General features: G+C 40.1%; 2 protein-coding genes across 2 annotated transcripts in view; both read right to left on the bottom strand.

Moving 5' to 3' along the window:
- cacna1ab (calcium channel, voltage-dependent, P/Q type, alpha 1A subunit, b) overlaps window positions 1-8,578 on the bottom strand; it is a 192,730-nt gene extending 184,152 nt beyond the window's left edge. The window contains 1 exon segment of the mRNA XM_034130114.1: window positions 8,202-8,578. Coding sequence (XP_033986005.1) covers window positions 8,202-8,575 — 374 coding nt within the window. The 5' untranslated portion in view covers window positions 8,576-8,578.
- Window positions 1-25,929, bottom strand: part of LOC117482071 (B-cell receptor CD22-like) — a 1,109,798-nt gene that overhangs the window by 1,011,335 nt on the left and 72,534 nt on the right. The window lies entirely within an intron of this gene.

Below are 25,929 nucleotides of genomic sequence, written 5' to 3'. Positions count from 1 at the left end.
CGATACGATATGTGACGATACGATATGTGACGATACGATATGTGACGATACGATATGTGACGATACGATATGTGACGATACGATATGTGACGATACGATATGTGACGATACGATATGTGACGATGCGATATGTGACGATGCGATATGTGACGATACGATATGTGACGATACGATATGTGACGATGCGATATGTGACGATGCGATATGTGACGATGCGATATGTGACGATGCGATATGTGACGATGCGATATGTGACGATGCGATATGTGACGATGCGATATGTGACGATGCGATACGTGACGATGCGATACGTGACGGTACGTTATGATAAGATATGTATAATACTTTTTTGTCAGATCAAGTCTGACATTGTTCTTACATCACAGCAGCTCCATTTGCAAAATCAACAAGGACAAAAACCAAGACAAGAGACAAGGAAACAGATATTTAACATACCATTACAATCACTGAAGACAGCATGTTAAAGACCGTCTAAAGCGCATTTGATCAGGGATTTAACTCTGCATTTAAGTTAAAGATTGACCAACGCACAGTGGGGGAAAATGTACATTACTACAGCAAAGTGCAGATAAAAGGCAAAACTAGTTGTGTGCTCAGACTTCACATTGATCACGGCAGCAGCAACTGTATCTCGGCAGAGGCGCAAACCAATTTATTTTGGGATGCAGTGACAAGAAGCAATGATGCATCATGAAAATTCAATAAGTAGACGGTGGATGGAAATAAGGTTTTTACAATTTACAAATAACACATATTTTCTACTCAGCAAAAAATGGCAAATGTCACTCCTTTGAAAAACATGGGTCATGATAGATCAGAAGAACAGTATCTTTTATCATTGGACGATGATAATTGGTCATTTAGCGCAATGTATTCATTGTAAATTCACCTCAACAATAACAACATCTGTCTTACTCCAATGACACCACATGATCCAAAAACAATGAGGCACTTTCACATCTAAATCACAATGTCAAACAGGTTAGTATGAATGTATATTTGAACATAGATAACGTAAAGGTCTGGATCATTTATTATTTCCAACGTGCCTCCATCTCTTCCCTCTGACCCGGCCTTCGCCTCTTCTTGCCTCGTGTTTTCCAAACCACAGGCTTTCTCAGCTTACTGTGACCTTTAGCAAAGTCACAGCCTAAAAAGCACGCTTACAGTAACTGAATGCAGCAAAGAGGTAATGGAAACACGAGAAAGAGCCGCACAGTGTCGGGTTTGGCTTTCAAGGCTGGCTGAAGTAAAATAAAACAGGGTAAAGAAGTCGATAAAAGATGTGCTTCTCACTTTCACAACAACATGCAATTAAAATGGGCCACAAGATGTCTCCCGTTATCAGAGAAAGTTAAAAGAAGAATCAAATAGATCATACAATTATATTGGTAGTTGATAATTGGGTGTAAGAAGAAATACTTAAATAAAGTAATACAGTTACTACAGTAAAAATGAATACAGTAACCTATAATCCATTGGTAGAAATAACAAAATGCATTTTTTTGCCACCTCAAATTAGTTGAATTTAATTTATCTTTTACTGAAATTATAAATGCAGAAATCAAATGAGGAAAGAAATAATTCAATGTCTGATAAGAAAACGAAATTAAAAGGAATTGAAGGTAGAAGGTATATAAGTAATTTTAGTACATCAAATCATTGTTGGGAGATGTATCTGACGATGATGCTGAAAGAACATAAGGTTGTTTTTGATTATTTCATGTTTCTGGTCAGGATTGTCTCCAAACACACCCTTATTCCACTCACACACACTTCTCCAAAACTAAAACTGTCCACAAGGTGCACTGAAATATAGCATGAATTGTGACCAGAGCACTAAAGCTGTTTTTTTTATTACCACTTTATTTTAAGGTAGATTTATACTGTCTTTCATACTGCCAGAACCGTCTGAACTGTGTTCCCTTTAGTGATTACTTTATGTCTGTCTTCTGATGACTTCTCTGACGTCCACTGTTTTTAACCTCTTTGCTTCGATTGGTCTCTTTTTAAATTGTTTTTACTGGGGAGAGTATCCTTAGCAATGGTCTGCTATCCTTAGCAACGGTCTGCCATCCTTACAAACTGTCTGCCATCCTTAGCAACGGTCTGCCATCCTTACCAACGGTCTGCTATCCTTAGCAAGGGTCTGCCATCCTGACAAATTGTCTGCCATCCTTAGTAACGGTCTGCCATCCTTACCAATGGTCTGCTATCCTTAGCAAGGGTCTGCCATCCTGACAAATTGTCTGCCATCCTTAGCAACGGTCTGCTATCCTTAGCAAGGGTCTGCCATCCTGACAAATTGTCTGCCATCCTTAGTAACGGTCTGCCATCCTTACCAACGGTCTGCTATCCTTAGCAAGGGTCTGCCATCCTGACAAATTGTCTGCCATCCTTAGTAACGGTCTGCCATCCTTACCAATGGTCTGCTATCCTTAGCAAGGGTTTGCCATCCTGACAAATTGTCTGCCATCCTTAGCAACGGTCTGCTATCCTTAGCAAGGGTCTGCCATCCTGACAAATTGTCTGCCATCCTTAGCAACGGTCTGCCATCCTTACCAACGGTCTGCTATCCTTATCATCGGTCTGCCATCCTTACCAACGGTCTGCTATCCTTATCATCGGTCTGCTATACTTAGCAACGGTCTGCTATCCTTAGCAACGGTCTGCTATCCTTAGCAACGGTCTTCTATCCTTAGCAACGGTCTGCTATCCTTATCAATGGTCTGCTATCCTTAGCAACGGTCTTCTATCCTTAGCAACGGTCTGCTATCCTTATCAACGGTCTGCTTTCCTTAGCGACGATCTGCCTTCCTTAGCAACCGTCTGCTATGCTTAGCAACGGTCTGCTATACTTAGCAGTGGTCTGCTATCCTTAGCAACGGTCTGCCATCCTTACAAACGGTCTGCTATCCTTAGCAACGGTCTGCTATCCTTAGCAACGGTCTGCTATCCTTAGCTACGGTCTTCTATCCTTAGCAACGGTCTGCTATCCTTATCAACGGTCTGCTATACTTAGCAACGGTCTGCTTTCCTTAGCGACGGTCTGTTATCCTTAGCAACGGTCTGCTATTGAGAAAAAGCATGCCACTGAATGTCCAAATTTACCAATTATATCTTGTATTTTTCTAAGCCGTGTTATAACTCAGGTTTACTTATTACGTCCGTCTAGAGGGTTATATTTTCTGTTCAGTTTGTTCTCTATGTTTTTTTTAACAGAATTACAGAAAAACTACAGGCCAGATTTTCATAAACTTGGCAGTAGAATAGGCAAAAGAAGAACCCATTACATTTGGAGGAAATCTGAATCACTGTGTAAATACACATATTAGTTTTCACTTATTGAAACAGTCTTGGCGAAGGTTGAGCTCTCTTACTGCCCTTCTAGTCTTAAATATAGTATATTAACAACGTGTATAGCTTTTTTCACCATGATTTGTTTTATTTGCCTGCTTTTCTGGCTGATGTATTACTAATTTCCCTCCTGGGGATATATCTTATCATCTCATCATCTCACCTTAATTAACTCATGTTCTTTTGTTATTCAATCGATTTTTTTATGATTGTTTGGCAATGATGGGAATCTTGGTGTTCTGCCAATAATAAAGAGATTGTTCTGACCTGGCGCCAGGAACAGGTGATGCAACAGTAAACATGCTCACTATCACAGTTAAGGGCGGGGATAATGGCAGAGGAGGATGCAGCTATTGGTCCTGTTGCAGTAAATGTCATCTGGGTGTAATCAACCAGTCGCCATGGACTAGCTTAAAGTCAGAGGGGGGACATTAAAAAAGATGGAGGGACCGAAAGGAGAAGAAGCAGACAGAGACACAGGACCAGAGGGTGGTAAAATCCGTCTAACCTCCTACAGATTAGTGCCTGAAGACGGCTTTTGTAAAGGTTATAACATGTCTTATTTGCCCAAAAAGAAATGATGCAATGCACAGCAAAATCATTCAAACTTTGCATCTAATCAACAAAATCAACAAAATCAACAGGGTTCCCACAGATCACCTATAAGTGTTAAAAGGCATTGAATTCATTTATCCAAAAAAACTAAATTGTATTGTTGTTAGATCTTACAATTCTTAAAGATGCAGGCATGTAAAATGTTATATTGTTCTTGTTTAATTAAAGATCATAATTTTATGTTTTTCTACTATGGTTTACTATAAAGGCGCTTTATTCATAATCAAATTAGAATAACATCTACATATTAAGAACATCTACAGGGTTGGCACTGATCCTTAAAAATTATTGAAATGCATTGAATTATTTATCCAACAATAAGGCCTTAATAGGTAATACCTCTTTTGAAATTCTTAGAAAAAGCCAAGGGATTGAAAACATCTCCTTTAAGAACTGAGCGTGAAAAAATACCTTAAACATTATTTTATCTTGGCCTACTATCTTTCATGAAAATAATTGTTCATTCTCAATGTCCAAGTTCAATTACCTGGCAGATGTCCTGTGTAACTCTATTTTTCCCTATAAACTAATGTCCTGTGTAAAGTTAAACAGGTTGAATGGTCACGAGCGTCACAAACAATGAAAACACAACAAACATAAGTTGAAAAGTCTTCTCAAACATGTACCCTCTTTTCTACCTACCAAGAACAAGCATGCCTTATACCCAGTGTCAGGGGGGGGGGGGGGGATTTAAAAGAGACCGAAAGTGGGAAGAGGCAGACAAAGACACGAGACCAGAGGGGGATAAAATCCATCCAACTCAGTAGCAACCTTTCCATCCATGGATCTGCTGCCTGACAGGCTAAGTGCGGTTTTAAACAAGAGTCAGGTCTGATCAAAATCATCTTAGCCCCAAGGCTACGCTAACACACCTGGTCTGATCTGCAACTGGGTCAGCAGCTGTCTGTCTGTACTCTTTCTGCTCGTCTTCATCGGCTCACACTCTCTTAACCGCTTCACCCAGGACTTTTTATCTTAAGATCGATGCCTCAACCCGTCCCCTCGTTCGTACCCTACCCCGTACTTTCCAACCTCACATATATCAGATCACAAAATCTGCTTTTTTTCTACTCAAGGAAAATCACACAATCCAAGCCTCTCTTTCTCCTTGACTGACACTGGAAATTATGCATCGAAACATTCGCTATGGTTCCCCTGCCTACATTATAAAAAAAATATTGGTTTATCCAAATTCTGCTACCCAATGCTCAGCCCACATTACCCATATTTACCATCACTTCGAATGGCTGCCGATCAAACACCGGATTGACTTTAAAACAGTTCTCACAACCTCGACCTCCACCAACAAGCTGCTGATGCTAACATACTTAACAATGTATTTAATCACAAACAGTGTAAAATATAAGTCCAATCATACGATATAACCGAAATATGTGAAATTGGACACCCCGATAAACTATTCTCAGCTTTGTGTATTAACTATACTCTATGTATTAATAACACATCTAGAATTTGACATAGATCATGTTTTAAAAGGAAACATAACAAGCTAAAAAAAAACCTGTAATACAAACCAAATGCCCTAAAAAGCTTAACTAAAGCTGACAATAAAGTTGACTTTATTGAACTATACTCAAGGAAAATCACACAATCCAAGCCTCTCTTTCTCCTTATACCATAACTTAGGACTACAGCAAATAATACTAAAGTTGGTCCATATACACAGACCTGATCAAAAAAGCCCTTAAAAGCGAATTTGTTTGTCAGGAGAAAAAGGCAAAGCAGTATGAAGTATCTTTCTGTCCCCACCCACTGCCTCTGTAATAAGGCTTTGCACTCTTTCTAAAATGGCGCCTAATGTCGGGGGAAAACAAGTTGTGTCGTAGCGGGTAAGAGTGTCATCTCAGGTCACATCTCAAGGAACTTTCCTCCACTGTGAGCCACCTTGAGGGAATAGTCTGGAGCTGAAGTCACTTTCATTTCACTGATCACTTCTCTGTTTGAAGGTGACAATCAAATCAGCTGCTGATTGCAAGAAAAACCTGAAGACTCTCGAAATTACTGTTGCTATAACAGCTACTGCACAAGAGTACAATCCCATACTAAACTTATAGATATACAGTATACAGCAGCTATAAAAGGGAAGGGTGCTTTGGTGGAGCCCATATCATAAACAATTATATACTTTTTTTCTAGGGTGGTTGCATTAAAAGCCAGATTACATTAGTTTGAATCTAAAAAATGTCAGTCCTTAGAATACAACCAATGTCACTACATCATTCAAACAGAACATAAATAGTTTAGTAGAAGAACATTTGCTCAGTGTATGGGTCACCATTAAAGGTCCCATGTCATGGCCATTTCTACTGATCATTTCAATTGTGCAATTTTCCAAACTCACATTGGTTTCTCATACAGCATCTCTGTATAGTATGTGTATTCACTCTCTGTCCTAAACGGCTTGTTGGAGCTCCTGCCCCCCCTCCCTGTGAGCCCAGTGTGCTCTGATTGGTCGGGACGTTGCGAGGCTCGTTGCTGCTCGTTGCTGCTCGCCACTGCTTCGAGCTGCTGTGAGGAGTGGACAGGTTTCCGGGTCGGCGATACAGCGAGATAAAGCGAAACTCATCCTGAGCACACACAAACACTCACAGCCGAAGTAAAAACAATAAGTGTGGCTTGATATTGAGTTAGAAAAAGGTTTGTAACGCTGAGAGAATGGGTCTGCGGAGAGCATTTCTCCACCATCCCAACTCGTCTATTACCAGCGTTCAGGGAGCTCTATGCAAGTCAATGGGGACTCCCTGTTAGTTAGCCAAGGGATCCTGGTGTGTGAGGTGCTCCGCGGATTGGTCCATTTGGGCCAATCCGGTCATTTGTTGTTGATTTGGGTGTTCACACGTCACAGAACCCAGGAAGCAAACAATGGAAAAAGAGAAATGTCCAACGAGGCGTTCTGGGGCAGCATAGACAGGTCTTCTCTGTGTTAGAGTTTTACTCGCTACAGGGTGTACTTTGAGGGTTTGTGACTCTGCAGACCGTGTACATGCAGAAAAACCTTCATAACACACAAGGGGACGGGTAATAACCAGAAAAGCATGACGTGGGACCTTTAAAGAGGCTGAGAGAGGCAAAACAAATCTTAAATGCTGTTTTAAGACTTTTTCTTGCCGTCTCAATGTAATTGACAGAAAACAGCTTGTGTTGTATCTTCCCGTGCTGTCCATCAGAGACGTACACTCCATACAGACACTAAGGGATTGATTTTCTTAGCTTTAAATCAAGTTTTTACTAAAAGCTCAAACACTATTTGGATGTGACGTATTGATCTTGTAATGAATCTTATAGCCTCCAGTTCTGACTCCACACTACCGTCGGACTTTTCCTCTGCTCTGCATCCTTGTATTGAAATGGAGATCAAGCTAAAGGACACATTCTGAAATGGCTTCTCTTGAGTAATAGTGTTGCTTTATCCAATCTGTTCTTGTCTTTGAGTTGCAGGAGCATTTTCAACTATTTGGAGCTGCTTTGAAAAATCACATATCAAGGTGCTTATTGCCAGACTTCTTTTATTGCTTCTACTTGACATGCAACTTAATAAGACCCTCATTTGCAGCACTACCATGACTACATGTCTACACCATGTATTTAATAATAATGTCTGAACTGGCACCTTGTTAGGAGTGCTAGATCCCAGATATGATTAACGCAATTAGTTTGAACAATAGTCATTATGTTTTATGGCTCTTTGTCTGTCTCTAGGGAACCTGTACAGAGCGCTATGATAATAAAGTAAGCTAAAATACTTTGCATATAAGAGATAGTAGTTGTGCAGGATAATGAATTATGTTTTGATGGGGAAACAGGAAGTGGGAAAGGGGGTGGGGGGTGTGAGAGGCAGATAGAAGGATGTAAATATTCCTTTACAACCAGGTGGAAGGAAAGCACTCTGACTGGCTGATACCATGCCGCAATTAGAGACAAAAAAGCTCTATGAATACATTCAGAGAGAAATGTCAGTCATAGTAAAACTTGAGCAAGCCCTATAGGACAGGTTGGTCAAGCTCTGTTGACCAATGGCATCATCAATTTGTCCAATGCTGTGTCTCAACTCAAATCGACTAAATCGAAAATGTTAAGTATAGAAGTATGTGAAGGAACACGGCAGGAGACTCCAGAACCACAAACAACAACACACCCCCTCCCCTTCCTAACTCATTTCCCAACATTAAAAAGTGAACTGTACTCACTCCCACTCTTTCCTCCTGGCCTGCGGGGTGTTGTGCAGCTTGTGCGCCTGGTGGGCCATGATGACATCCCGGTAGTCCACCACGCCTCCCCTCCTCCGGACCAGCGGCACTGTGGGGTCGGTGCTGCTGGAGACCAGGGACAAGGAGCCACGCCCGGACCGAACCCCACCGCTGAACGGCACATCTCTGTACTGATCCACTCGCACGTCATAGACGGCGTGGTAGTAGGTGGGGTTGGGGCCCACGCTGCTCCCGCTGATTGGGGGAGGGCGGCATCGTAGTGGCCTCTGGAGGACCTGAGAGGAAGAGGTGCAGGTAGAAGGCTGGGGCCACACCGCCGAGCCGCCATGGTCCGGATAGAGGGGGGACAGCATGGAGCTGGAGGGAGAAGAGATGGGGAACGATGAGAGAGGGTATAGGGGTATGGGACAGTATAACATCGTAACATAAACCTTCTATTTAAGCTGTGTGACAAACATTCGTTCCCAGAGTGACCTCATGGGATGGAAACTTCTGAAGCAATGGATATTATTATTTGCCCCTTTTGTTTTGTTTTTTTGTTTGTTCACCATGTAAAGCGGCCTTGGGTCCCTCGAAAGGCGCTATACAAATGTAATATATTATTATTAGACGAGACTCAGAGAGACACGGGGAGAGCAGGAACTTTGATGGTTTATTTGGAGCTTCGGCCTGGAGAATTCACAAGACATGTTCTGAAGATCTCTACCCCAGACGCATGTGTTTAGCTGGTTCTGAGAGAATAATCAACATTGTGTAACAAGGCAAAGCACTATAATAACACCTCTATCAGCTGACGCCAACAGGCAGGAACAGGGAGACAAAACACTGAGAGCACAGCAGCTCAAGGTTGAGGTCTGTGCTCAGTGAGGGCAGTACAGACTGATAAACTGGGTCAAAGTTATGGGCCTAGGAAAATATTTCCCCAACACCGACGTTGAGATGAACAGAATGTATGTAGTGTTACAGAAACACGGTACTACTTGGTTGTGGTCCCCCTTTATCATCCTGCAATAGTGGAAAAAGCATGTTGGTGTGCAATACTTTACCAATAACAATCGTCTTTGGTAGTGCTCAGTACAGCGAAAGCTAAGGAGAATGCTAGGTAAATCAGGCAGTCTACATGGGGCAAGTGAAACTTATGTTACATTACATTACATTACATGTTACTTGTTAGACGCTTTTATCCAAAGCGACTTACATACTCAATGCTGTGGGCAATCCCCACAGGAGCAATTTGGGGTGAAGTGTCTCAGGGACACAACAACATGCTGACTGCAGTGGGGTTTGAACCTGTGCTCCCCTTTAAAAAAGCGTATTTTGGGAGATGGCAAGTTTAAAGTGGACCTATTATGCTATATTTAAATGATATATTGTAGGGCCATACCTATATAAGGTATATTTATACGTTTCTGTTTTCAAAATACCAAACAGATCATGCATTTTAGCCATGCCTCATTTCGCTCTATGTGCTGTTTGCTGTCTACGGGTCTGATTCTGCTGACCACGCCCCCCTGCAGGAGAAGGGAGCCGTGCTCTGATCAGCTGCTGGGCTGTCAGAAGAGGGGGAGAAAAAGAGATCTCTGTGTTTTATTATATAGGAGGCGTTATTCATTTGTTTTAAAGCTCAATAAATAACAAAGAAGACCTTTGACCGGCACTTTTCTAATTTTGTCCGGAAGATTTAAACTTTAACGGACATCTTGACCGGCGAAAGAAACTGAAACTGAAACTCTGCCGCACGGTCCCCTCGTTCCTTGGAAGAGGCGGAGAGGTGGGTGTTTGTCATCTGCTGGTGGACTAACCGGAGAGAATGACAGTGCTTGCCTCGACGGGGAGGGATTGCATTGAATTAAAGCAGCGGGAGCAAACGCTTGCCTCGGGGAGGGAGAAAAAAAGCCACAGCGGAGAACAAACAGAAGGGTAACCATGGTAACTATGGGCGGGAAGTCTTCTTCGCTGCTTTTGTGGCAGACTACAGCGCCACTTACAGGCCTGGCATATGTACTACAGCGTCTCCAGCGCTTTCGAACGGCAATGGCCGTGGCTGTCTCCTCCTGATTGGTGGAGTTGGCCCAATAGCCGTAGCCCCACCGTCCTGACGTCAGGACAGTGTTCAAATCTGGATCAGTTTTTATCAGATCCGTTGCAGCCCCTTTTTTAGAGATTTGGGTATGGAGGAAAATAGAGAGGGTTGTGTTTTCGGACACTTGGTGAGTTCCCTGGAACACCGGGGACACATATTCATGTATAAAAGACGTACAAAAGTGCATTTTGCATGATAGGTCCCCTTTAAGTCAGATTTAATATAATTGTAAAATGACAGAACCAAAAGTGACACCATTTAATGAAAAAGCTGCTCACAGATACAAAACGGATAAATCCATTAAAAACACATCAAATGAAATCTGGTTTGACTGAGTCTGAAGTGGCCTCTGTGGAGTAAACCGGGAAATGAGTGTTTCATCATATCAGCTTCAGTCCTCCTGGTTATAATAAAACTCATAATAAATAAGCTGTTGGATTTATTATTGGATTGTTGGTGGACTTGGTGGAGGAAACAAACAGCAGGAAACTAATGAAAATAAAAAAAGTCAATATGTTAATGATCTGATTTACTGCAGCTTGTTCGCAGGTTGCACCAAATGTATTTCTTGTTGTCTCTTCCTGACTCTGTTAATCAATCAGAGGGAGACTTAAATTAAAAGTAGAGAGGGACAGTCAGGAAGTTCAAAGAGTATATTAGAGGAAGGAAATGATATGGAGTAAACAAAGCTGGAGAAAAACTAATATAAAGGGGAGGCTCTGGAGAAAGAGGTAACAGCTGAGGAGAATTATAGTGAGGGATTTGGAGAGGAACATGGGGGGTTTGAAAGTGAATACTGTGAGAAAAGGAGTTGTAGGTAAATAAAATCCAATGTTAAGTCAACAGTAAAAGAATAGTAATACATCCATAACAAAATGTACAATGGGATAATACTCAGTGAGAGGAAAAGCTGCTTCCACAGATAATGACTCTTTCAAATGTAGCATAAGCACTATAATGAAAAACAGCAAACAGATAGATTCCCATAATCCACTCCAGCCGTGTTTGAATAGGAGAATATCTTCAGGAGCTCATCCATAATTACCGTAATATATTATTTACTGAGCATGTACTGTTGGAAAAGGCATCTCTTTGAATATAACAGATGTATTCCTCATTGTATGTTTTAAGTAAACATTAGATTTAATGAATTAATGTGCTGTTTTCATACATTTAGGGAGTATAGGGACACAAGATGCCTTCGGCCATTTGTTCGTCTTCTGGTACCAGAATTACGTTCTTATTGGACAATTCTGCACTGCATGATTTACTTTCAGTGCCGATGCTCAGTATCACTGTAGAAATGGAAACGTTTTTATTTTTACAATTGTATGTTTGCTGTCAATAGGGCTGACAGTTAACGAGCATTATCAATGGTTTGTATAATACTCAAAAAGCTTTATTAACTGGTAAAACAGTACGGTCAGGTTATTCCACATCAAGCGAGTAAACAAGCTCTTTAAAATGTTTGACTTATTCAAAACAATGTACTTGCAGGTTTCTTTGGTTGATTGTGCTTTGGATAAAAGAGTCTGCTTAATGATATTTAATGTAGTGAAACTAAAAGTCAGAACAAACAATAAAATGTCTGGTATGTTAAAAGATAAGATGGTTTTTTTTGTGACTTCCTCAACTTTCCATATAGAAATTAATGTCTATACATCTTCAGATATACATTTGAGTTTCTGTACCTCTTCAGTTCAGTGTGGTTTGCATTGATTAACTAGGAAACTCTGCCAGGATGTAAATTCAGTTGCATTTTTCCTGACTAAGATTTTTTTTTTTTTAAAGGCAGCTCTGGTATTTGCTCTTTTAAAAACCGGAGGGTAGAGGAAAAAAAAGCCAATTTCCCCCTTCCAATTAGTCAAGAAGAAAAAAGAGTGAGCAAAGATGACAAACATGAATCCACATGGAGAGTGGGCGCATTAATAAACCAGACATTCAATAAAAGGACGGAGTGAGAGGAATGAAGAGAAACAGAGAACAGAAAGATGTGAGGGCGGGGAGATTAAAGGGGAAACACTCTTAATTAAACGCCTGCAAAAGAGTAATGACGCTAACCTGGCATTTACATTTTTTCTAGGTAATTGCAAAAAAAAACGCCCCTGGCTAGTGTTCATGTGTGTGTGCGTGTGCGTGTGCGTGTGCGTGTGCGTGTGCGTGTGCGTGTGCGTGTGCGTGTGCGTGTGTGTGTGTGTGTTCGTGTGTTCGTGTGTGTGTGTGTGTGTGTGTGTGCATACAGACGTATTGTAAACACAATTTTTCCCCACCAGATATCTGCTGAGGGGCCATTACACATTATTTCTCCCTGACATGGTGTAAAGCGAAAACTAATTCACAGAGACAGGCGCACACACACAGATTTACGCTCACACACTGCAGGTACAATGATGAGACATACTGCTATGGTAAGGACTTTGTTGGGTGATTGAGGGTGTGTGTGTGTGTGTGTGTGTGTGTGTGTGTGGTGTGGGTGTGGGTGTGGGTGTGTGTGTGTGTGTGTGTGTGTGTGTGTGTGTGTGTGTGTGTGTGTGTGTGCCGCAGGGCTCGAATAACACAGCTCTAGTGGTATTAGTGGTAGTAGCAGAGAACACATAAACTCAGGAGCATGCACATAACATGGGGCAAGGGAAAAGTAGTGGATTAACTCAGAGGACAGAAGACTTAAGAGGGGGGAGATATTGAGGGGAGACAGGGGGGAAGATGGACAGATAAATTAGAGCATTAGTGGGTGAAAACATGAGGTAGGAAGACAGTCATGTAGAAGAAAAGACATTCGAGTGGGGCAGGAATGAGTCTTAAAACCCAGAAATTAGTCAGCATTTTGGCACTTTTTGTTCGCTTGTAAGATCTGTGGTTAAAACAAGCTTTTGAGATTATTAAGTTTTGTTCTACGACATAAAATACGTCAGTAAATACCCCACTGGTAGATTTAAAAATGGCGGTTGCTCATAATTGTCTAAATGAGACGACTAAACGTCATCCCGCCCAACATTAGCCACCTTTAGCTTAGCGGTGGTGACGTGAAGTCATGTGACCGTGCTGTAGTTCCTTTATAGCCCAACATTAGCCACCTTTAGCTTAGCGGAGGTGACGTGAAGTCATGTGACCGTGCTGTAGTTCCTTTATAGCCCAACATTAGCCGCCTTTAGCTTATCGGTGGTGATGTGAAGTCATGTGACCGTGCTGTAGTTTCTTTATAGCCCAACATTAGCCGCCTTTAGCTTAGCGGTGGTGATGTGAAGTCATGTGACAGTGCTGTAGTTCCTTTATAGCCCAACATTAGCCGCCTTTAGCTTAGCGGTGTTGACGTGAAGTCATGTGACCGTGCTGTAGTTCCTTCATAGCCCAACATTAGCCGCCTTTAGCTTAGCGGTGGTGATGTGAAGTCATGTGACCGTGCTGTAGTTTCTTTATAGCCCAACATTAGCCGCCTTTAGCTTAGCGGTGGTGATGTGAAGTCATGTGACAGTGCTGTAGTTCCTTTATAGCCCAACATTAGCCGCCTTTAGCTTAGCGGTGGTAATGTGAAGTCATGTGACCGTGCTGTAGTTCCTTTATAGCCCAACATTAGCCTCCTTTAGCTTAGCGGTGGAGACGTGAAGTCATGTGACCGTGCTGTAGTTCCTTTATAGCCCAAGATTAGCCGCCTTTAGCTTAGCGGTGGTGATGTGAAGTCATGTGACCGTGCTGTAGTTCCTTTATAGCCTAACGTTAGCTTTTTAAATATGGTGATTGCATTTATGCTTACAAAATCATAAAGTGGTTTAATATGTGGAGAATATCCTACGTGTAAGTATCAATAACTTTTGTATGCAATATTCCCAAATCCAATACAAATAAATCACATTGCTTTTTGCCTATAGGGACCATTTGCATATATCTTCTGGGTTTGCTTTGAAAAAATATGTCATCTCTGCACAAATATATTCACCCAAAGGCACAGTGGTTCGATGGAGACTTACAAAAGGCAGCAGAAGAGGGCAGGATGAGGGAGAAAGAGGGTGAGAGATTAGGGGACATGAGAGATGAGTGGAGGAATGACTAATTACTGAGATTCATGCAGATGAAGCTAAATCCTTTCTCACTTTCAGTCAGCGTGTCTCTGTCTTTCACTCCCGGGCATTGATGGCAAAAGAGACAGGAAGACTTCTGCTCCTCTGGCTTAGCAGGGAATTACTAAAGCTTTACTATGGATCGACAGAACAAGAATCAAAGCTCTGCCTTTTAGCAGTTCTGATATCACTGAGGAGGTTGTATGAACATTTTTGTTGCCAGAATACAAACAATCTTTCTAACAGTGGTTCAATTTCTAACAGCATTTATAGTTTTTATCTGATAATAATTTGCAGTCAGCTAATTATCTGATATCACTATCTTTCTCCTACACTTTTTCTATTTTCATCTGTAGATTTTTCCTTGATTTAAAGTAAATAATGCATTATATAAGGCCTCAATTGCTTATTCAAACTAGATAAGAACAGCATTTCATGCACAAACGTAATGTTAAAAATAATTGCTTTATTCTAAGCAATACACTTGGGAGGTTTATATTGATCTGCAAGTTTGATAAATTGATATGCAGTGATTTGAAAAATGTATGACATTTTACATTTAAAGAGGCCCTATTGTGCTTTTATGGCACAATACCTACTGAAATGCCTCCATTTGACTTCTTTGTTTACTTCTGGAACATAGTGACATCACTACTGTATGTAACTCTCACACTCCTATTGGCTAGCGCTCCAACATATTGTATGTGATAGGCTAAGGGGCAGGACATCTCTAAGCGGTTGACCAATCTCAACAGAGCCGGCCAGCTAACCAATCAGAGCAGACTGGGCTCTGGTTTCAGACAGAGGGTGAAAAGAGGTGCTGCAGCACAGGCAGTATGAGAAACATAAAGAGCTTTTTGAACATTAAAGCATGGAGACATGTAGAGACACTACATACTGATACACACCTGAACATCAGCAGGAGAGGACTCTTTAAAGTAGAGACACTACATACTGATATACACCTGAACATCAGCAGGAGAGGACTCTTTAAAGTAGAGACACTACATACTGATATACACCTGAACATCAGCAGGAGAGGACTCTTTAAAGTAGAGACACTACATACTGATATACACCTGAACATCAGCAGGAGAGGACTCTTTAAAGTAGACACACTACATACTGATATACACCTGAACATCAGCAGGAGAGGACTCTTTAAAGTAGAGACACTACATACTGATATACACCTGAACATCAGCAGGAGAGGACTCTTTAAAGTAGAGACACTACATACTGATATGAACCTGAAAATTAGCAGGAGAGAACTCTTTAAAGTAGAGACACTACATACTGATATGAACCTGAAAATTAGCACTGCATGAGTTCCAATATCCTGAAACACTTTTACCCTATCCATCTGTGGTGCCCCCGCTTTACTGAATAAACATTTATCCTGCCGAGCAGAGATACATCACTGACGTCCAAACCCTACATTTCCAACAGGACAGAGATGAACAGCCACTAAATCAAATCAGCTCCCTAAACTACAGTAAACTAAAAGTACACATGACTCACACTGAATTTGTTATTGTGAACAAATTCAAACTTGGAGTGTATTTCATAGTTCATCCTTTAAGCTGGCTGAACAAAACAAAACAAACAAAACACACAATGGCAGCAATACCAGTTCAATGTGCGTGACTTGCAATGTGTGCACAGCTGTATCAGAGAAGTAAAAAGGGAGCTTTGGTTTGGTGCATTTCAGAAGGACAGAGATGAGAAACATGGAGTAATGCCTCAAAGTCACAGAAGCAGGGTTTTGATTGGAAGGTCGCTGAACTGAATCCCCGGGCGGCGGCGGGGAAATCTGTCCGGGGGAAAGTGGATGAGTAAACCATTTTCCTGCCCTCGAAGCAGCTACTTAGACCATCATTTATCTAAATTCACCGTGAAAAACACCTTTTCATCAAGACAGAAAGAAGTGGGAATTCAGCAGCGGCAGAGCTGACTGGTGACGTTTTTTTTGCATGTGTCAGTTCGAGAGAGGATGTTTGACTTGAAGCTGCATTTGAGTGCAAGACGGCATCTTTAGGAGATAACACTTCAGAGAAACGTTGATAATCCTGAAAGCATGGAGCCCACCGGCACAATATAGCACAAAACTCATACTATCAATGCGTTCACGGCAAAAAGATAATCAATATAGCTCTAAGATAAGATGAGAGATAAGATAAGATGGACCTTTATTAATCCCAGTGGGGAAATGCAGGGGCTTAAGCAGCAACAGAGTAAGAGAGAAAGTACAGTACAGGTTCACACAAGATTAACAAAATGAAAGATACAATTAAAATGATGTACAGGGAGGTAGCTGTTAAAACAAGAAATGGATTAAATTAGTTAAATGAACATGTATATATATATTTGATTGTTAAATATATTAACATGTATGTGTGCAGGTCAACTAACTGAATGGAGCAGGATGAAATAAAGTATAAGAAATTAACACAAATGAAACGTTTTTTCCTATATCGCAGAATTCCCTTTTCTTTTCACATAACAACATGGAATAGTACTCGTGAAATGTACTCATAATTCAAGGTATTACAGTGCAAGAGCCTCCAAAGCTGCTAAATATACTGAATCAGCCCCACAGCCAACAATGAGGACTGACTGGTTCCAGTTGGGCCACAGAGCCTCAATAATGCCCAGAATGACCCAAGGGCCGTAGGTTGGAATAATAACATGTACATAATCTCTTTTATTGGATCATTATTTGCACACGGAGACCAATTAAGACAGCACGACTTAGCCTGCTGGCTACCTAATTGGCTACGTTAGCTAATTACATGTTAGCTTACATTGCAGCCGTGCTCCTTCCCACACAATTTCCCCACACAATCAAACGTGTCCCTTTTGGAAAAAGTACTAAAAACATGATCAAATAGCGAAGTCAGTGACTTTCAGGTCACATACTGTAGGACTAGGTCATTAAGGCTGCTTTGCACCTGGTACGACACACTGACATTTTTAAGCCAATTACTTCGTATCTAACATGACGATCCTGCTACTGTCCTAGTTTACTAATATGCTCCTACATTGATACATGTTAATTGTGAGAAAATACAAGAAACATGATGAATTGCTTGAGCTTGACATTAAATATGAATGAGTCTCTGAGGTGTAGTCGTCGGGAGACCTAATTATTTTTCTTTTATTTATTACAACTGTTAAAAAGCTGGTGCTGTTCACTACAATGAGGTTGACAAATACCTCCACATACATTATTTACTTTTTTAACCAATGATATACTAGCTAGCTAAGTTACAATACTCCTCCAGTTTCTACAACAAATTATCATATAAATAAAAGATAAAATACTAGAAACTCAAGAAAGTAGTGAGATCAGAGATACGGATTAATGTACATACCTTTATCGAGGTTAGCTCTAGCTTAGACCTGAATTCTCAGGATTTTATAATATTGTCACAAAAAGTTGTTTATCTTTCCATCCAGACACTTTATATCTGACTCAAAAGCACTTCCCACGCGTTGTTAAACGACGGCACACTTGTGACCAGTAGCTACTTGCTAGCCATAGCAACACAATAGCATTTGACCATGATGCAAACCTTCTCTTACAGTGGCAGATTTACCTTACAAAATGTTTATTAGCACGCCTGCAAACTTTAAAAAGGAGCCATTGAGAGCATTTAGAGTCTGAGCTAGTATCCACAACTCTCAACATAAGGAAGGCTGAGCTGGCGGCTAGTAGCTAAGGATGCTAACAGCCCAAACAACTGCAGTAGTGCTGACAAGCTAACAGTTTTAACCTGAGGGAACGTAGGGTTAGCGCAGTGCAGCGGCGGCAATTAGCTAGCCAGCGGATATAAATACACTCAGGGGATGGAGTCACATGCAGTACTACAAAAAACAGAAAGCAGTGACGCTCCGATTACAAACATTATAATTGTTTGCTGCTATTAAAGATGGTCTTAATATAGACCATTTAATTAAACAGCCTCTTACCAAATGGCTTCATATGTGTATAGCAAGTGTTGACGTGTTTAACCATAAACATCAACAATAAAATAGAGAACAACAAAACTAACTGTGTATGAAATGGAAAAGGGAAGGTGTTTTCTGTTCACTGCTTTAGCACTCTCAGCACCGGCGCTGGAAACAGCCACGTCAGCTAAAGTACTTTTTTTTTTTTTTTACCTCCTCTGCTGCCATCCTGTGATTGACTGTGCCGCTGGCTGACAGCGCTGTCAGCAGCCAATCAGGAGATATGCTCCATGGTGCAAAAGGATTTTATCACTGTGCTATGACCAGCATGCACACTTTCAAATGATTTGACTGTGTGTGGAAAACTGATATGTTCACTTCACAGATCCAGAAAAAAAGGCATTTAGATGTATTTTACAGATACAGCTCAAGACTCAGGCCGTCGGCTGAACTCACTGCGAGTCTGCAGTTTGGTCCTTTTAGATTGCTTTCTGTATAATTGATGATGTTTGGACAGCTGCATTTGACAGTCAATTTCTCAAAGGTTCATGTTATATTTTAATTAGCAATATCCCTCTTTTATTGGTCTCTATTTTTAATTGTCTTATTTTTTTATTGTATTTATTTATTGTGTCTCATTTCCTGGGGTTATCTGTTGTGTACAGTTATATTATTTTATTGCATTTAGTCTGTTGCTTATTTTACCTTCTTGAAATTATGTATGCTCATGCTCATGTTCATATGATGCTGATATGATTTGTTTTCTATAAACTGTATGTCTCGAGAGCAGCAGGAGAGGATTTAAAGTAGAACAAACTGTCCTGCATGTGGTGGCATTTCAAGTTTTGTGGTTAATAAAAATGTATTTGACCAATAACTTACTACATCCTTTCATAAAACATAGAATACTTGTATAAATATAGTGTGCTTGTATACATTATTACAAGAATGCATTGGTCACATCTAATTATCTTTAGAACGCAGAACAGACTCATGTTCTGGGTTTTGTGCAAAATTGTTAAAAAAAATGTTTGATTTTCATCCTGTGTTTGAAAAGCCCTATACAAATATTTATGATTAGTAGTAGTAGGAGTAGTAGTAATAGTAATACTAGTAGTAGTAGTAGTAGTAGTAGTAGTAATACTAGTAGTAATACTAGTAGTAGTAGTAGTAGTAGTAGTAGTAGTAATAATACTAGTAGTAGTAGTAGTAGTAGTAGTAATACTAGTAGTAGTAGTAGTAGTAGTAGTAGTAGTAATACTAGTAGTAGTAGTCGTAGTAGTAGTAGTAGTAGTAGTAGTAGTACTAGTAGTAGTAATACTAGTAGTAGTAGTAGTAGTAGTAATACTAGTAGTAGTAGTAGTAGTAGTAATACTAGTAGTAGTAGTAGTAGTAGTAGGAGTACTAGTAGTAGTAGTAGGAGTAGTAGGAGTAGGAGTACTAGTAGTAGGAGTGGAGTAGTAGTAGTAGTAGTAATACTACTAGTAGTTGTAGTAGTAGTAATACTAGTAGTAGTAGTAGTAGTAGTAGTAGTAGGAGTACTAGTAGTAGGAGTAGTAGTATGAGTAGTAGGAGTAGTAGTAGTAGTAGTAGTAGTAGTAGTATGAGGAGTAGTAGTAGTGGTAGTAGTAGTAGTAGGAGTACTAGTAGTAGTAGTAGTATGAGTAGTAGTAGTAGTACTAGTAGGAGTACTAGTAGTAGTAGTAGTAGTAGGAGTAGTAGTATGAGTAGTAGCAGTAGTGGTAGTAGTAGTAGTAGTAGTAGTAGTAGTAGTACTGGTAGTAGGAGTAGTAGTATGAGTAGTAGTAGTAGTAGGAGTAGTAGTAGTAGTAATACTAGTAGTAGTAGTAGTAGTAATACTAGTAGGAGTAGTAGTAGTAGTAGTAATACTAGTAGTAGTAGTAATACTAGTAGTAGTAGTAGTAGTAGTAGCAGTAGCAGTAGTAGTAGCAATACTAGTAGGAGTAGTAGTAGTAGTAGTAGTAGTAATACTAGTAGTAGTAGTAGTAGTAATAATAATACTAGTAGTAGTAGTCCTTTATTTGTTTCTTTATTTTTATATTATCATACATGTATTTGTGTTTAATTGCTAATATGAATAAAGTACATGTCAATGGTCCCCAAGTCTGAAAATCCTGCTAAACAACTGTGGCAGAAGAATACATTTTACGACAGTTTGGAGATGAGTCGAACCGTCACTTTCAGTCTACTTCTGCAGAGATGAAAGGGATCCAGTGTTGGTTGAGCTGCTGCTCTCCTGATGTTCTGACTGACTGCCGCTGACCTCTTTCTGTCAGCCTCCGATCGCTCTGACCTCCGCGCTCACCGCTCTGTGACGGCTGCATCCATCACGGAGCGGCTGAACGCTAACAAGCCAATGTCTCCCAAAAAAACCAAGAGGTTGTTTTTTTAAATGACACTCATGTGACATTGATGCTTTGGAAAGCAACGATCATATATCATCTATAGCCTGATTTAATTCAAACTGTATTCCTAAAAACAAAATGAAAGTAGTTTTTTAATGGCTGTTTTGTACAGTATTTTCTGATATAAAGACACAACATGGATTCTTATATGTCAACGAAATGAATCATGAATTTGAACTGTATCTAATGTTTTACATTATTTTACGTGGTGTAACCTTTAAAATGTTAGCAAAAAATATATAGTTAACATCAACGAAAAGTAACACTAAATCTGAACCTGAACCTGACAAACTTTAAAAAGGGAGAATGCCTCATTTGCATATTCAGATTTTTTGGAATACTTGTGATACAAAACATACTTGTCTTAATGTCAGTAATCAGCTGGTGAAGTTTCATGGTGATGTATATTCAAAATGTGTTTATTCTACTTACCAGTAGTGTCTCGTATTAAAAGCAAACATCAGCATTTAAATATGGTAAAGATCTTTAACATAGTTTGCTAAAAAGGTGATTTTTTATTTGCCATTAGTACAAGGTGATGTTAGTCACACAGCTACCTTCTCCTTTTATGACTAAAAATGTAACCTTTTATTACTAAAAGAGCTTTTTCAACATTAAAGGTGGGGTAGGTAAGTTTGAGAAACCGGCTCGAGATACACTTTTTGTTATATTCCATGGAATGCTCTTAACATCCCGATAGCAATGAATATTTGAAGTGCTTTGACAAAAAATCCATAAAAAAAATGTCATCTGTGGAAGCCGTAGTACTGTAAAAAGTACGACCAATCATCTGAGCCGGCCCGGCTAAAATAACTGGATGGCCTACCTGCCTGTCAGCCTTCCATCTGTGCACAAACTTATCTCGTGCCCTCATTGGTCATGTGCGCGTTCGTGTGTGTTGGAGGAGGGGCTCTGTAAGGAAGTGGGAGATTTCTTCCGGCTGTGTATTTTCAAATTCTAGCGCACTCCAGCTGGTTTCTCCAAAATGACCTACCCCACCTTTAAAGCATGCAGACTTGAACATGAGTCTGTTCTCTAAAGATAATTAGATGTGACCAATGCAGTCTTGTAATAATTTATACAAGCATACTATCTTTATACAAGTATTCTATGTTTTATGAAAGGATGTTGGTCAAATATGTTTTATTAACCACACAACCTGAAATGCAGGACAGTTTGTTCTATTTTCCATCATGTCCTGCTGCTTTAGAGACATACAGTTTGCAGGAAGTTCATCTTAAACATGTATTTTCTGTAACATAACATGTAACATACACAGCATACACAACCCCCTGGCATTTTCTCTTGATATTGCATGTATATACACGGTACATATGTATGTGAGCCTCAGCATTGGGGCAGGTTGTGTGCAGTGAAATGTACGTCTCTGCAGAAGAGCCCCAGGTGGGAACATTAAGGAGTGAGCTAAATTAAGTGAGAGTGTTTTCTTGGCCCACTGAACTGTGAAAGGAGCGATGCACATGTACACTGTTTATTTATGAGTGTTCTCAAGACTTGCTTTAACCTGCTTTCTTTACCAGGTACTTAGAGATTTAAAGAGCCTTAGGATCACTAGCGTAGCCAAATAAAACGAGGTGTGCAGCAGAAAAGCCGAGTGGTCACATCTAATTATCTCTAGATCGCCGAATAGACTGATGTCTCCATGCTTTAATGTTCAAAAGCTCTTTATTTCTCTCATACTGCCTGTGCTGCAGCACCTCTTTTCACCCTCTGTCTGAAACCAGAGCCCAGTCTGCTCTGATTGGTTAGCTGGCTGGCTCTGTTGTGATTGGTCAACCACTTAGAGATGTCCCGCCCCTTAGCCTCTCACGTAAAATGTGTTGGAGCGCTAGCCAATAGAAGCGCGAGTGTTACATAGTGAAAACAGGGATTTTAGCCTTTGCAGACCATTTACATGCACAAAAACCTTTTAGTGGACCCCTTTAAGACGACAAACCAACTTTCCACTAGACATTAAGACACATGAAACGAGACCGAGTGGTATCTCATGCAAATTCAAATGTTTGAAAACGACTTTGTTCTTGAGGCTGAACCCTAAATTGTCCCTATTTTTAGACCAACTACGCCATAAGAGGTTTTAAAAAGATCACCCCACCACCGCGATTCTAAAAAAAAACAAGAGCAGTTTCCAATTAAAAAATGGAAATCAAGTGATTGGGCTTGGGGAAAAACAGCTTAAATTGTGCAATGTCTCAGTGAGACCCCAGACTGTCTGAGGACATGAATAAAATCAGCCGGCCACATGCTGAGATCCATTATCCTGAGAGAGGTAGCCAACGTTATAGCGTGGCAGAAGAGAAAGGGGTATCACTGGGTCTTATAAATCTGAGTTACTGATGGAAACAGAGACACAACGATGGCAGACAAAAAAGACAAGGTGGTGAGGTCTCGTCTTTTCATCAAAACACAGGCTGTCCGCATCCGTGCTCTCCTGACCCCTGCCAGTGTTTCACAGTCGACTTATATACTCTGGGCTTCACCCAAGGGTGCCACAACGCGCTGACTCACTCCTACTTTCATCCCCACTGCTGCATAGAAGCCAGAACACAGGATGTTGTTTCCCCCGCTGAGCCTGGCACCACCACGTTTGATTTACGTCACATCTCTGAGTGGCTCACACCGAGAGACGGATGTAAAACGATGAAAAACAAACCAGTCATGGGACGGAAAATGTACAGAGGTACACGTAAATTCAAAATCAAATCAAATAGAGTGGCAAAAGAAGTATACTAATCATGTACTGCTGTAAAATAAGGGATAGCATAGTGTTAGAGGGATACACAAGTAAAAACTACAGCTAGATTCACCCAAGATGCTCATTAACATACTTTTCTACAATTATTTTATTTTATTTGTGAATATTAGTTCAACACACATAATGCTACGGTCTAGTAAAAGCCAAAGGTTTGATCTTCGCAGAGGAAATTTATCCTCAAAGCGTTCCAGGTGAACAATGGCAAAAAGTATAGAAAACAAGATGGCCGACCTTGACAAACTGATGTTTCTTTGACGAGTGAACACACCATTTTACTTTAGCTGTGCAGCCATCTTTAATATGTAATATATAATATGAAAATATGAAGCATGAGGTAAGATACACCATTACTACATTTCATTCTATGGCAATATATTTTGACATTAATCCACATGTAAGAGAGGTTTTAATATAAGAAGTATGTTTAAACTACAGACAAATTCTCTTTCAAATGCCTTTCAAATGCCTTTCATTTAGGAAGTATGTTTCCAATGTTTTTTGACAAGAAGTACCTCTGACTTTGAGAGTCGTTTCACTGTACTCTTTCTAGTAAGGCGTCTAAAAGATTATTGGTTCCTTTTTGTTTGGAAGACAGCATGATTTGGGAGCATTTAGTGTAACGTCCACTGACGACAAAAAGCCGTTTGTTAGTGTTTGGTGTTTTTTATCCAGCGAGAAAGAGGCTTAAGACTGTCTTGTGTTTTCAAATGTATTTCCACTGTACTTTTTCTAGTAAGAGGTCTAACATTTTTTAATTAAAGGTTGTTTTGTGGCACGACTTATCCACCTGAAGGCATGAGCAACATATGTTGCCATTAAGGTTTTAAGACTCAATTATACTCTTTCTAGTAAGGCGTCTAAAAGATTATTGGTTCCTTTTTGTTTGGAAGACAGCATGATTTGGGAGCATTTAGTCAGTGCAACGTCGACCGGCGACAAAAAGCCATTTGTTAATGTTATTTCAGCAAGAAAGGGCTTAAAGCTTAAGACAGTCTTGTGTTTTTTACATTTATTTCCACTGTACTTTTGCTGTTAGCGGTCTAACATGTTTGAGTTAAAGGTTATTTGTTTGGAACTTGAAGACAGGAGCATCTGGTGTGACGTTCCCTACGTGGGACAGGAAAAAGACAGCAAATAGGTAATGGGAAAATGGGAGATCCCTGGAGTCCAGGCCAAGGCAACCTCACTCCTGAATGCTGCAGTTTGTCCCTGGGGTGCATGGGGAGCGTTTTGCCCTTTGTTGCTGCAAAGGGGAGTGAAGTTGTAAAAGAAGACTGCATTTCAGTTTTCTTTGTCTATATTTGTTCTGGTAATGATGAAATAGAGACATTTGTAGTTTAGGAGTAGAGAGGGAGTGGCATGTGTAATACCTTTCTTCCACCAAAATAAGCATATTTAAATGCAGGGTTTTAAAAGACGGGAAAATAGGGTTTGAAAAAAAAAGGGAAAACCGGCGAATATTATGAAAAAACGTCTTCCCCAGTATCCTTTCCATGTGTTTCTCTTGCATCACATTCAACATCATGGACGAACTGGAAAAGGTGATTTGTAAACAGTCAAATATAACGAACCTTTTACGAATGTCTGTTACTTATTCAGTCTAAACCCAGAGTTGTTGATTGATGAGTGAACATAAACGCTTGTGATGAGTTTTATTCGGTTTTGTCTCGTTTGAATAAATTGTGTTTTATGATGATCAGGAAGGTACATTTTCTGTTACAGTCGATAGTGTGTTGGCTTGTCCAAATCCCTGTTGATTTGATTTATTATACATTTATCTCGCCGGCAAATGGGGGAAATTAGTGTGACAACCCTTGTGACTACTGCAGAGTCATTTGTCCTGGGAATACATGCTGAGGGGAACATTTTTTACTGATGACAACGCCATTTGCTAGTTTGTTTTTGGTCCAGTGAGAAGAGGCTTGTCTAAGAGACCGTCTAAATATTAGTTTTTATTTTCTGCTTACACTATTTGCACAAACTGGAAACCAAATCAAGCGAATTATAAATGACTCAGTTTAGCTTACCAGTGTTTTCTCACAAGAGAATAAGCCGAATGGTTTTTATAGATTTGTTTGTAGCAGGGGGAAAGCATTTAATTGACTTTAAGTTTGACTCAAAAGACCCTGCTCGCCGACAACTTATTTCCAATTAATCTTGCTGATTAAACGTTTAGTCAAATAGCAGTGGACGAAGTGAATTACATGACTTTACTAAACTCTAAGATAATGTACTAGTTGTTGTTCCCTAACGTGAATTAGATGCCACTAAAACCACACATCTCTGAGATTTAATCATGCACATTCAAGACAAATGGGTGCGTAAGGGCTTCAATAATAACCTTAAACATACATATTTTATTAGGGATTATAATCATGAAAGATGGCAGTATCTTCCACCATAGTCACTTACATAT

The sequence above is a fragment of the Trematomus bernacchii genome, unplaced genomic scaffold (genome assembly GCF_902827165.1).
Source record: "Trematomus bernacchii unplaced genomic scaffold, fTreBer1.1, whole genome shotgun sequence".
Classification (NCBI taxonomy): domain Eukaryota; kingdom Metazoa; phylum Chordata; class Actinopteri; order Perciformes; family Nototheniidae; genus Trematomus; species Trematomus bernacchii.
This window is presented reverse-complemented; position numbering and strand designations above follow the sequence as displayed.